Source organism: Lipotes vexillifer, unplaced genomic scaffold, assembly GCF_000442215.2.
Source record: "Lipotes vexillifer unplaced genomic scaffold, Lipotes_vexillifer_v1.1 scaffold481, whole genome shotgun sequence".
NCBI classification, from domain to species: domain Eukaryota; kingdom Metazoa; phylum Chordata; class Mammalia; order Artiodactyla; family Lipotidae; genus Lipotes; species Lipotes vexillifer.
In genome coordinates this window covers 2,829,302-2,843,301 of record NW_006789873.1, presented here as the reverse complement: position 1 = coordinate 2,843,301, position 14,000 = coordinate 2,829,302, and the positions used below count along the sequence as shown (strand labels likewise).

Below are 14,000 nucleotides of genomic sequence, written 5' to 3'. Positions count from 1 at the left end.
CCCCACCCCACCCCGCTCCTCTCCCCCCACCCCTACCCCCCCAGGATCCCCGCGCAGTGCCTGCCCGTGGCCGTGGGTCTCAGGCTCGTGATCTCCGGCAGCAGCGTTAGTTAGTCGGCAGTCGTCAGAAGTGTTCTGTGTTGCAAAGGCTAACCTGGCCTGGGGGAGAATCCAAACTATTTGGGGGCCTTCGGGACCACAGTGGCAGGGGGAGAGGGCATTCTTTGGGGCCTTTGTGGATGAAACCGACGACGTAGGAAAATGAGAGATGGTTACCATGCGCAAAACCTAGCCTGGCAGACTTAGCAAGGACTCTTTAGCCTACCAGTGATGGGGTTCTTGCATCCAGCACACTTCTTGGCCACAAAGTTCTTGTAGCAATCCACGCAGTAATACTGGTCCTCCACAGCGGTGAAACGCTGCCCAGCCAGCTTCTTAGAGCAGGTAACACACACAAAGCACTCGGCATGCCAGGGCTGATCCTGGTAAGTGATTCCTCCAGATGTGATGGCCTAGACCAGGGAGTGTAGCACCGGATTCAGATTCAACAACCATTTTGTTGAATGCCTACTACGTGCCAGGCACTGTGCTGGGCGCTCTGGTCTACAATATCTCATTGAATCGCCACAACGGCCATGGGAGGCAGGCGCTATTATTATCCCCCAGTTACAGATGAAGACACTGAGGTTCAGAGAAGGCAGGCCCCTGTGCGAGGTTACTACACAGCAACTGGGGGGAGGAGGCCGGCCTCCAGGGCCGGTGTGCCCACGGACAGCCTGCCTTGGCCTGGGCGCGGCTTTCTACAACCCCAGTCTCCTCATCTGTAAAACGAGAATAATAATTCCTACGTCGCAGGGCTGTCGTGAGGATGGAATGGGATAGTGTGTGTGCAAGTGCTCCGCAAACTGTCAAACGCCTCTAGAAGCAATGGTCAGCGCAGAACTCCCTTGACACGTACCTTGTTGCACTTCACGCAGTGCTTGGCAAACTTGGCCTCGTGGCAAGTCACGCAGTAGAAGTCCTCCCCTTTAGGGAAGAAGCTTCCCGTCCCGATGACTTGCTTGCAGTTGCTGCAGGTGAAGCAGTCTTTGTGCCAGACGGTGCCCTTGTACTCCACGTTCTGATCTCCTGCGGGGGGAAGAGACGGGGTAGCCCCACTGACAGTGCTCTGCAGGGGGCTGCATCCGCTGGCGCCGTCCTGGGCCCTCCAGAGGGGAGGAAATGCAGGCCCTGCAGTTCTTGGCCTCACGCTTCCAGTCACCTACCCGCAGGGGCTTCTCTACCGCGTCCTCCTGTGGTCATGCCAACCCAGACTCTGTCAGGGAGGGGACCCCGGCTTTAGTGATTTAGGGTCAGATGCCTGAATCCCGGCCCCACCCCCACCCCCATGGCCTTTGTGGACTCCGAGACTCAACAGGGGACTACGTGACCCGGAATTACACCCTAAGGAAGAAGCATGCTTCGATCACTTACTATCCCAAGTGAGAAAGCGCTACATACTTTTCACTTCCTTCTCTTGCCACAGACAGTTCTCTCCAGTGTTCTTTAGTTGCCGTGTGTGCGTGTGTGCGAGCATATATGTGTACACATATATACGTGTATATATATGCGTGCATATATACGCTGAACTCCAGCCGCGGCTCCCAGCAGCACCAGCCCCATCACCGCAAGCAACCCCACGCCACGTCTGCCCCCAGGGCCTCCTCCCTGGCTGCCCCGGGGCTGAGTGCGGCCGGTACCTGCCACGATCGGCTTGAAGCAGCCCTTGCACTTGGGGGAGTCCTCCCGAGTGGTGCACTTGTTGCACAGGATCTTGTTGTCCTTGGCCACGAAGGTCTCATTGGCCAAGGAGCAGAGGCACTTGGCGCAGCGGAAGCAGGTGTCGTGCCAGTAGCGGTTCTTGTAGTGCACCTCCTGGGAGCCAAGCAGGGGGCCAGACGCCGTGAGCGGGGCGTCCCGTCAAGACGACATGGTCCCTCACACCAGAGCCCGAGCGGAAGGGCCGGTGCCCCGTCCAGGTCCACCCTCAGCCCCGCCCGCCCCCGCGGCCGCTACCTTGGAGTCGGCGCCGATGGGCTTGCGGCACTCCACGCACGTGTTGGCGCAGAACTTGTCGAAGCACTTGAGGCAGCAGTGGTGGCCGTCCTTCTGCACGTACCTCTTTCCCTGCAGGTTGTCCCTGCAGTAGTGGCAGTCGAATTTCTCAGCCATGGTGCCCACCTTGTAGCTGGAGGGACCTGTGGGGGACGAGCAGGTGGGACAAATGACCAACGGGAAGGCTGGAGTGTGGCCCGAGGGGCTCTGGGGAGGCCACCACGGGACCCAGGCGACAGGCGCTTCACCGTGACTCCTGCGACGAAAGCGCCCCGCGGTGAGTCCCTGGGGCCCCGGGAGAGAGAGAGTCCCGCTGGGCCACCCCAACACAGTGCTGCCTCACAGAGGACACTGGGGGAGGGGGACAGGGGTTCTGGCGGGCACGGGGCCCCAAGTGGTGGGGTGAGCGAGGGCAGGGCTGGGACGGGGCAGGCAGGAGAGGGGAGGCCGAGCCTACACCAAAGGACAAGGACACAGCTCTCTGGGCCGAGTCTGCAGGTGGGCAGCCCAGCTGGCAGGGAGGGAGGTGCCCAGGCCCTCACTAGAGACCCAACCAGGAACCCCCGCCTACAACTTTCTCAGCGGGGAGAGCATCCTCCGGACGCCCAGCTATCCTCCTACCTGCAAAATGCAGTTCATCTGAACAGAAACTTAACTGCTGACTCTGGACCACCCTAGGCACGTAAGCAATGCTTATTAATTTATTTTAAATGTCCGCTTTTAAGTCTGCCAGAGCACTTTTTAGTCCCTGAAAAGATCCTAAAGAATTATTTCCCAGATAGTTTACTGACTTTTGAGGCCCAAGCGATCAGGCAAGAGAGGACTTATTTAAAAGGCACTCTTGACGCACACCGGCCAGTTTTGTGAACCATCTGTCACGGTGACGTTCGGTTTTGTGATGCGCCAAAATCAAATCCCCCTTTGTTTAAGCAACTGAGGGTCAATACAGTCAATGAACTATACGATTTAGGACATTTGCAATTTTCAAGTATAATTTGGGGGAAAATGGTTATTCCAAGAACCCCTTCCATTGCCTTCATATAACTACTCCCTCCCACCCCACCCCACCCCACCCCCGCCCCCGGAATCACAGGCACTAAAGAGCACTCTGTTAATCCTGCCACCAAAGAGGTACCAAATGTGAGTTTCTATTAGCTCCCAACCTCTGTAAGCAGATGCTAATTTCTTCCTCTCTCCCTGAGAAAGAAACTTACACTGGTAAATAGACAGCAATATTATTTAATTTGCCCAGGAAACAGGAAAACAGAGACTATTTCTCCAAATACCCACAAACGTGGTTATTGTGCAAGTGAACAACACCCCAGGAGTAATTTAGAGAGAAAGAAGGAGGGAAAAGAAACGAGCAGTTGCCCGGTACTCACCGCAGCTCTTCCACTAACTGGCCAGCCCCAGACTCCCACTTTGGGTCCCATTCCCAGTTTTTTTTTTTTTTAATACAAACACATGTCCAAGTTGTTTGGATCCTGTTGCTGTAGGCAACCAAACAGCAGAGCGAGCTAAGGAAACCACACCCTGTGTCTGAGCACCGCCGGGGCTGGGCTAAGGCAGGGGACTCGCACTCAGACCAGCCTCCGACAAGGGCAGGTGAGCAGCGCCCCAGGCCCATCGGCTCTCCAGACACCTGACGACTGAAGCCAAGCAGTGACAGTCTTATGTGAAGACAGGTGCTTGGGACAGTCATGTCCCAGTTCAGAGATTTACTGAGACTAGAGAATGGTTCTTACCGGCACTTTTCCCCCCGAAAGAAAACCGGGGTGTTCCCTTACATAACTGGGTTAGAAAGGAAAGTAGAGACATGATGAAACCAGGGTCTATCTCCTTGAACTACGCACTATTTACTTAAGGCAGCTTTTAAACTGTCTTTAGCCCCCGTGTACACTGGAAAGGGCGCCTGTCACAGGGATAGAATGTTGAAAATCACTCTCCTTGATTCATTCTTGTTGGCCTTTCACATGTCACATAAAATCCTTGTCTTATTAGCTCTTCCATATTGAAACTGTGCACTCAGCGAAGATTTACTTTCTTGTTTAGAGCTGTGTAGAGAAACCAGATAAATCTCCGGTAACAGTAAGTGCCAGGAAATTAAATTATCAGTGGGTCCTAAATGCCATTTGGCAGGAAGTCAGAATTTGTAAGATTAGACAGCGCTGGCTTCCTGCGTGGCTAGAGACTATCTTCTTGGACCACATTTGAAAATCCCTCTTTCTCTCTTACCAAAGTCTCTATTTAGAGTAAGTCTGAACCCAACTCATTTTAATATCACTCTCTCTCTCTCTTTTTTTTGCGGTACGCGGGCCTCTCACTGCTGTGGCCTCTCCCGTTGCGGAGCACAGGCTCCAGACGCGCAGGCTCAGAGGCCATGGCTCACGGGCCCAGCCGCTCCGCGGCATGTAGGATCTTTCCGGACCGGGGCACGGACCCGTGTCCCCTGCATCGGCAGGCGGACTCTCAACCACTGCGCCACCAGGGAAGCCCCAATATCACTCTCTTTTGATGTCATTCAAAGAAGAAATGGATTCTAAATATTTCTGTACTAGAGTACCATACAGAGACCCACCTAAGGGATGGTTCTGTCTCATGGTATTTCTGAATCCTAGCTTTATGGTAAAAATACAGGTACTTATGTCATACAAAAAAACAAACTACCAGAAGACACAGTGGATTCCATTTAGAGCTTTTGGAGAGAAGGAAAACCACTATGCTTTCATACTACCAGAGAGATCTTACCTGCCAAGCCTTTCCCGCCTTAAAACCACATACTTTCAAACTATTATTTTACCAATGCCAAGTTCTTCATTGGTTATTTTTATCGTTCTAGAACACGACTCGCCCAAGAGTTTCTAGGCATCCACACGATGAACTAATCCATGGCTCAGCAATGAACATGGCAGAACCAGAGAGTGTTGAAAATGGAGTCACTGAATCTGTTCACCACTTTATCATACCTACAGTACAGTAAAACCAAGCAGAAGGGGAATTCAGTGAACACCACTAAGGAAAGCCCCACCACTTGGTGTTTTTGAGTCCTAGCTGTAGGCATTATTATTTTTTCTTTCTTCAGTATGAAAAGCCCAGGGTCATCTCATATGCCCCGCCAATGTATACTTAAACCCAGAGAGTGTGTATCCAGATGAGTAACAGATTTCAAAGGGCACACCCTTTAGAACAGCTTTCCACAGCTGCCTCGAGCCTCTTTCATGTGTGTGCGAACACTTACTTGTCAAGATAAAATAGGCACTTCTAGGAATGCAGGCTTTATTGCCTAAGAAGTAAACAGGCTGGAAATACTTAAAGCATGTTAACAATGTCGATGTCAAATTCATGAACTTTAGTACCTTTTTGCAATAAATCCAGTAAGTGAAACTTTGGGCAATGGGAATGAGCTTACCTTGTGGTTTTCTAACCTTATGATTATTTGGTCCAAAACTATTTCAAACCTTCACACAGTGTACTTAGGAAGAAGCTGGAGTAATACATCCCTGCTGATGAGATAGTTACCACATCAGACCTCTGCGTAAAATATCGACAATGTGCAGAAGAGCAAAATATTTTGTTACTACTTATCCTCTAAGAGATTACCAACCCTAAGAAAACGGCTTATAAATGACAACGCTGACAGGTTCCTAAAAGACAGCAAATATCCTGATTTGTGGGCTGCACCAAATGAGCCACAGTTAAGCACTGACTTCATGAGGAGAGAGAAGCTCTACGCTTCCCCTTCTTTCCCCTTGTTAGAAATAAAAGAATAGAGAAAAAAAATGAAGGTGGCATTTTTACCTCCTCTTTGGGGCTCTCTTTAATCTTAGTGCATGACATAGACTTAGGTGAGGTGTATCTCTTAGGGAACAATTTTTTACCCCCTTAGCATTTCTAAGTACATGAAATACAAAACCTTTTAACCTTCCCAAACTTCCAGATCTGTTTGCCTTTGACTTATTGCTGTTATCTGGGAAAAGGCGTCATCAATCGGGAGATGAAACATTGGATACACACCAGTAGGACACGACTTCCCTTCCTGCCTTTGTCCAGGACATGTTTGCCCCAGGGGAGCTCTCTGACTAATCTTTTTTTTTTTTTTTTGGCGGTACGTGGGCCTCTCACTGCTGTGGCCTCTCCCGTTGCGGAGCGCAGGCTCCGGACGCGCAGGCTCAGCGGCCATAGCTCACGGGCCCAGCCGCTCCGCGGCATGTGGGATCTTTCCGGACTGGGGCACGGACCCGTGTCCCCTGCATCAGCAGGCGGACTCTCAACCACTGCGCCACCAGGGAAGCCCCTGACTAATCATTTTATAACAAAGATTTCTGTTTTAGAAAATCAGGGGGCAGCACCTGTGACCCTAAGGTGCTGATGTCTAACTGACAGTCCTTTATAAGACTTAGCCGGTTGGAATGCAGTTGGAAATGTGTCAAATTTTAGGTATTTATTCCAAGATGGTAGCCTGATTTTCTTGCTATGCCTGCTTCAAAAGACACATCATTCTTCACTTAATAAACAAGCTTCCTCTTTCAGAAAATTCCTGACGTACATCCAACATTCTAAGAGGGGCCTATATAAACCTCAGTATCTCAATAAAAAGTTTTGGCTTCCGATGTAATCATGTACACATACAAGAAATATAACACTGCAACATCTGTTTTTTTGTTTGTTTGTTTGTTTGTTTGATTTTTACTATAAACCTCATTAGAGAAGATCCAATTTGTAGTTAATAATCTTGTTTCTGCTTTATATGTATTCTCTCATGGATTTCTTGCTAATCTTCATTTTTCTCCTCCTGCCCAAGTGGCTCAAAATAAGAATATTTAGGGAAGAAGTGAGTATTATTACTAGGTAGCATTTTTCTAACTATGTGCTTTCCCCGAGTGGTATAATGTACAGTATAAACACTGAACAGCAACTCAAATGGGAAAAAATGCAGGTTATTTCTGGTCTGTTAATGGCTAAGTGCAACATACCAGGACGTTAGTCACTCCACGTATGAGAACATTCAACACACGCAACGAAGCCTTCGCTGATGAAAGGGAGGCTTGCGCAGCAGTCACGCCTGCGCACCTGGAGGCGCCGCCCCACGCGGGGGATAAACACCTGCACAGCTGCGACAGGGAGGGGCTCACGAGTCACTGAAAAGTGGGCTCCCAGAGAATTTCACAGAAAATCGGAAAGTGGTTTTTGCCTTACGAACAGACCAGGTAACAGTTCCAAGTTATTAGCAACTTCGCCGGTAACGCTGCGTTTAGGAAAACCCCCGCCAACTCTCCTTTGGCTTTTGCTGGTCACAGGTAACCCGGTTTAGATGACACCCGGGATCAGGAGGGCTGCACAGAGATGATCAAACGAAACATTATGTGCCCCTGAACTTACCCCGGGCAGATCCTATCCCAGAGCCACTCTGTCCTGACACAGGGCTTTTCTGAACGTCGCACACAACACGTGCAGCACGTTCTGCCTCTCGCACCGTAGAGAAAGGGCTTCTGACCTGGTAGCCAACACAACATGCGTTTTCAGCTTTTCTAGTTGTGGCACAGTAGCAGGCGGTCATTTGGTGGTCATTAAAAGTACAAAACGTTCAGTTTCACCCTAGACCAAGGCTTCTGACTACCACCTTCCAGTTATTTCAGGAAGCCAGTCCACCGGGTCTGCTCCCCTCGCCCACCCGTTCCCGTCACATCCCTGCCTGGAGAGGATGCTGGGTGACTTCACTGCCCTCCCACCCACCCCGTCCTCAACCTGAAAGGCCAAAGGGTAAAGGAATGAAATCTGCACAACTTTGCAGACGGTAAGTGTTCAATAACAAAAGGATCAATTCTTGTCCTCAAAACGTCCTCTCAAGTATGTGGATGGTCCCTGAAAATGGACTCTCATCCATCCAATTATCCGAGCCTCTACTGTGTCCACACAAAGTCCATTTCAGGGTACTGTGGGGCTTCTTTCTGTGAGCACTTCTTTCTCAACTGCTTTCATGGACCTGTGAACCTAATGTAACACAAGATGATAGTCCCTGATTTTAAAAATCATCTAGAAGGTGTCAGTCATTTGTCTAGTCACAGTTATAGCCTCCAGATTTACTATAAGAATAACGTCGGGACTTGGTGCACTTTAAAAACCAAGGTTGGGCGTGTTATAAATATGTCACCTTTGAGATACATTTCCCTATTCTGTCATTTAATTAGTAAATAAAGCAGGGAGTTAACGTGAGTTCAAGGTCCACTGGAACAACTGCTACAGCTGACTGTTGTCTACACCCAGAGAATATGTATGTTGGCCGATTACCACAACGTCAGGCGCGTGGTGCCGTGTTTGTAAAATGGCTCCTGGGGGGTGGGGAGAAAAACAGACTGCTCTTGAACACTTGGGAACAGGGAAGACACTGCACACTGATTCATTAAAGCAGTGCATTCCATCACAGCATATTCGTTTTAAAACAACGAAAGAGAAATTTCTTAAAGTATTTCCATTGTTTAAATATTGACAGGCAAAATATATATATATATATATATATATATATATATATATTATTGGCAAGCAGTTACAAGCTTTCAAAATCAATTTTTCCAAAAGACTGCCGCTGATAATTATAATACTTTGCCCCTTAATCTGAAAGCTGGGAGATGGGACAAAGTGCCTGGTTGCTAAGAAAGGGGACTGTTACTTAGGTAGAGGGCAACGGAGCCACGGCGACACTCCTGGCTTCTCAGGAGAGAGTGGCAGCAGGCTGACTCCAGAGAACCGGGCTTTCTGGGGAAACTGGCGGTCCTTCAGTCCCTATCCCGGGGGAGTCTTGCCCATGGCCCAAGGGCTTCCTCGGTGTCAGGAAGAGTCTCACGGTAATGATGGTCTAGAAGTTCCGAACCTTTGCCCCTTTTTCTGATCAGAACAATTAATAACCTATGTGTCATATCAAAAGTATCACAGCAATTTCTTCAGGAAGAAAAGAGACGGCTCAGAAAAGGAGATGTGGTTAAGTCAGTATGGACTTTCTTAGTTATAAATCTTCCTCCTTCCAGCTCCATATTCGATTGACCTTTTCTAAACACTTTACATTCGATTCATAGCACTGTCAAGATGAAGACTTGTATCTTATAAATAACAAAAAAATTCCTAAAACAACAAAGAAAACCTCCTTCCTCACACAATCTCTTTCAGCTTCATAAGATGTCCTGGAAAATGTACAATACAGTAGTATGTTTATACATTAAAATAAATAAGGCACTCAAACTGCTGATTTTACTTGAATAAGAATAATCTTTTGTCTCGGAAACAGCATTCGAAGAAGGCAAGGACAGAACAGAGACGAGCTACGATTTACTATTTATAGACAAGGCTAAAATCATTTCGTCGAAAAGCATCTTTCAGACAAATCATAAGATTCAGTGCCCAAATAAAATTGTGCTTCCTAGAAGATAAAGAATATGCAGCTTTTACCTGAGTGTCTATGGGAAGCCATGGCTTAGAGACCAAGTTCAGGAGGCGGCACCTAGACCAGTCTTCCCTCAAGCCCAGCTGATAAGGCTGTGGCTCAGTTGTGAACATACATTTAAGGGGAAGCGGCTAACACAAAAATAACCAAGAGCAGATGGCCCACCCCTCCCCAGAGATCACAACCTTAATCCCACTAGAAAATTCTTAACCATTTTAGGTGATCCAAGGGAGAAGAATAGGACCCAGTAAAAATACCAAACACTACATATAAATACCTGTGGGGCTACTCAGCATCCAAATTAGTTCCAGAGCCAGAGAGGCCACATAGAAAGTGATCCCTGTACCGGAATAAAATTTGGACTCGGCCCTGGCATACCTTAACGCTGAGCCACCCTCATTAATCCACTTTATATGCCTAAAGAGCTTGCATTTGGTCCTTTGAAGAATTCATTTTTGTGCTGTTAATGATAAAAGTAACTATAAGAGACAGACTTGTGCTACCAGTGTAATTAAAAGGGATTAGACAGTATGAATATACAGATCAAGGGCATTATCTCTGTCCTACTTGGTCTGCACCAGAGATGAGGAGAATACTGAAGACAGCAATCCTAGCCTCGTATCTCCTTAGTGTCAGAGCAGGGCAGCAGGGAGACATACAGGCCCGCTGTGAACACCAAGGAAGAGACATCGTCCCACAAACAGAATCTCTCTCGCTTTTCACTGTCAGGAACAATGAATGTAAAAATATGGACGAAAACATGGCGCCCCAACATGTTGTAACAGCTCAACAGGTCATCCACTGGCCGGAGGCTGGTCATCAGGATGGAGCTCTAGGAGGGGCCTGTGAGTCCCTCCCCAACCCCCGTCCGGATCCTTCTCTAGCCTCATCCCTGCCCCCCTCGCCCTCATGCCTTGCTGGCCCCTGCGCCCTCCAGATACGCCCCACCTCAGGGTCCTGGCAGCCACCCCCTCAACATGGAGCCTCTCCCAGCTGCTCCTCTGCTTCCTTCGAGGCTTTGCTCCAAGTCACTTTCTCAGTGCCGTCTCATTTGGCCACCCTGCTCAACATCGCAAACATGCTCCCCACCTCCGCTCTCTCTACCTCTTCCCCAATTTGCTCCCTGCGAAAACTCTATGTTGAAAAATGAATTAAAAGACGTGGAAAGTGTTAATCAAGTCACATATGAAACGGAAACGTAGCCCCACCTGGAACCCAAAAGTGGCTTCAGCCATTGAACTTCAAGGAAAGGGGACGACCTGCGCTCCGGGTCAGGCCATGTCTCGTCTAGCGCTTGTCACTGGTTTCACCCTCTTCATGCATCTTCCCCCCAGGCTGAGGGCCGGGGTCATGCTTTACTTGGCTTCCTGCTCCCAGAACCAGCAGGTAGCGATACACGCTTCACGATGAATGAATCAATGAGCTTCCCGGCTCTTATGCTCTTCAAACGTTTAATGAAAAGTTATTCTAAATATATTTTGGACCCTTAAATGTAAAAATGACTAAAAACACAGCAATATTGTTATATACGGGTTATATGAAACATACGCAGGAAACACAGCTGAACTGTCTTGGATTATTAAAGTATGGTATGCATCCAACTTAAAAGAAAAAGAGTTATTCTAAAAGATAGCTAAAACTCTCAGTAACTCCTAGTTAGCTGGAAAATGATGTAGCAGTAAAAGCCCGGACATTACAGGCAGATTTATTACATGTCAAGAAAATAAAGATAAAAAAAAAAAGGAAAGAAAGCCTGGGAAAAGAAGGGAAGGGACACTGCGCTCCCACCACGCCTCCGCAGCCTTTCTTATCTCGGCTGATTGCGTCTGGCAGGGAGACTGGCCAGTCTGAAGGGCGCCACGCCCCTAAAACAAACTCAAACTTTTCACCCAGAGGAAACGCTCTTAGTTTATTAGAGGATTAACCTTTACGAACCCTAAATTTTCGGTTTTAGTGAGGTGCATTTTTAGGTAGACCTGAGTTTTTTTGTTGTTGTTGTTGTTTTCTTTTTGCGGTACGCGGGCCTCTCACTGCCGTGGCCTCTCCCGTTGCGGAGCACAGGCTCCGGACGCGCAGGCCCAGCGGCCATGGCTCACGGGCACAGCCGCTCCGCCGCACGTGGGACCTTCCCGGACCGGGGCACGAACCCGCGTCCCCTGCATCGGCAGGCGGACCCTCAACCACTGCGCCACCAGGGAAGCCCGAGCTGAGGTATTTCTAAACGCCCCTCTCACTGTGCCACGAACAATAAGCTCAGCGTGCCCAAGGCTCTCCTCCAGGAAGTGAAAGGTGACAACAGAATACGGACAGACCGAGAGCCATACAAAATGAGCAAATACACCTAAATCTCTTTTGCCCGAAACACGAGAAAAAACACAAAAACAAGAGAACTGCTTTCTGACCGTTCATTAATTAGTCAACTCCGACCGGCCGGTGTGGGCCAGGAGCTCGGACGACGACAACAGCATTTACTCTGCAGTTTGCGCCAACCAGGTGAAGTCGGCCTTCCGAGGAGCTTCATGAGGTGTGACCAACACCTGCTCTGACATCTGTCCCCACTGCCCATGTCCTCAAGCCACAAAGCTGTAATTTTCACAAAACCAAAACAGAGAAGGCCCTCTGTCAGCTGAAAATCAACTTCTCAGTAAGAAGGGTGGGGGGCTCAGTGGTTCCGAAACTTTGACGGTCACTCAGCAGACACCCGAACGGGCACCGCTTTCATCAGCGTCTGAGCCACCCTCATTTCACATCACCAGCAGGACGTGTACCAGCATCCCTAATAATCACTGTACTGTTTACAAAGCACCTTCCTACGCTGTTGGTGGAGCTGGCTGGTGTTTCACGAACAAATCGCTTTAGCGTGTGAAGGCCACACTTCGGGCCTTCCGGCCTCCCCTGCTCTCGCGAACATCAGGATGACCTGTCAGTGAGTGCTGGGCATCACAGCTCCTCAGCCCCCCGTCGCATGGGGACCCCTGAGGCTCCGCTTGCCTCAGCGTATCTCCACACTCTTGTCCCCCAACCACGCTGCACTTCCATTTAACCTGCCTTAGGCTCCACCTGTGGAGAGTGCCGCCCCACGCATCCGCTGATTTTATAAGAGCACTTGCTGAACACATGTCCTACTGTGCAGTGCAAGATATTTTGCTGGTCACAAAGAATAAGAGACAGTCCTTCCTTTGCAGTGTACCAAGATCGACACACAGATGACTAGCATGCAAGGCACAGCACGGCGAGTGCGACCACACAGATGGGAAGTGGTGTCGAGATTTATCACAGGCAGAGACCACATCGGGTTTGGGGGACCGGACAAGACTAGATGGCTGGGACGGTATGTGCCCTGGTCCCTGAAGAACGGGGGATACTGCAGCACACAGAGAAGGGCAGGGGTGGCCGCTCCAAGAAAAGGGTACAGCGCGAGCAAAGGTACGAGCAGGGCAGGGCCCGCTCCAGAGGCAGGACGCAATCCCCCGCAGGCGGGAGCGCAGGACGAGAGCGCGGTGGCACACACAGACACGCGCAAGGGGACGGCACAGCCTGGCAAGGAATGGCGCGGGCACCAGCCTGAATGAGGGCACTCAGGGCAGTGGGCACGGAGAGGAGAGCTGGAAGGGACACTGTGGGGCAGGACCAAGAGGACGGCTTAGGGGAGGAGCCGTGACCCCTCTGAGGTCGTGATTCTGGGTGATGGGGACGCGACGGGGGACGTGGGAGGCGGAGCCGCTGTGGGGAAAAATGGCACTTTATTTTGGGCTTTATAAGGAGGTTCTTCTGAGATGTCAACAACTAAGCCCTTTTAATAGGGTCCAAGTTGTCAAGCCAAGAGAGAAACAGGGATGAGGGTGAGGTTCCAGTGGAATCATGTTTGTGGGGATTCTTGCCCTGCAATCGAACCTCAGAATCTCTACCTCACAAATACCACTGGGAGGATCAAACTTCCGAAGTTCAAAGGGGTGCAACCTAAGAGTCAAACATGACAAATTCAGTGACCTAGTTGGCCCACATCTTGGGAGTTCCTCACTCACGGCTTGGCCTGTGGTCACCCTTCTCCCGACTGCAGTTCTCTTCTCCCGAAGAAATCTGAAAACGTACTCAGGTTCGCTTACTGGCTGTGAGTCGCCGCCAGAGGCAAGAGAATGATAACAAGCTGGAATGGAGTCTTTGTGGATGTATCAGTGGTTTCATCTTGATTTTTCTCTTCCATTTTTCTCCTCCTCCCCACGCCTACTACTAACGCATTAGCAAACGGCAAGTTTTTGCTCAATATAACTTCGTCAGACTCCCCAGTCCCCCCACCACCAATCTTCCCGAGTGACTCCAACTGCGCGATTAAGGCACCTAGTCATGCACCGAGACACGGTGTGATTCAATGTTGAGCTCTCCAGAGTACTTCTGGCAAGAAAAAGCCCAGGACAGCTTCTGCCATCTCATGTTCCTGTCAACCTTCAGGGTGGGAAAGAGGACTTTTTCT

At 49.6% G+C, this 14,000-nt stretch overlaps 1 protein-coding gene across 7 annotated transcripts in view; it reads right to left on the bottom strand.

Annotated features, from left to right (window-relative positions):
* FHL1 (four and a half LIM domains 1) overlaps positions 1-14,000 on the bottom strand; it is a 40,011-nt gene that overhangs the window by 2,405 nt on the left and 23,606 nt on the right. For 2 of the 7 annotated variants that reach the window (XM_007462904.1, XM_007462901.1), the window contains 4 exons: positions 2,056-2,237; positions 1,740-1,914; positions 959-1,128; positions 326-512 (listed from right to left, as the gene is read on the bottom strand). In XM_007462904.1, the coding sequence (XP_007462966.1) occupies positions 326-512; positions 959-1,128; positions 1,740-1,914; positions 2,056-2,211 (688 nt within the window). In that variant the 5' untranslated portion in view covers positions 2,212-2,237. Of the gene's footprint in view, positions 1-325; positions 513-958; positions 1,129-1,739; positions 1,915-2,055; positions 2,238-9,534; positions 9,623-9,806; positions 9,908-14,000 lie in introns of those variants that run through there. The other 5 variants (XM_007462903.1, XM_007462902.1, XM_007462900.1 and 2 more) reach the window with 5 other exon arrangements.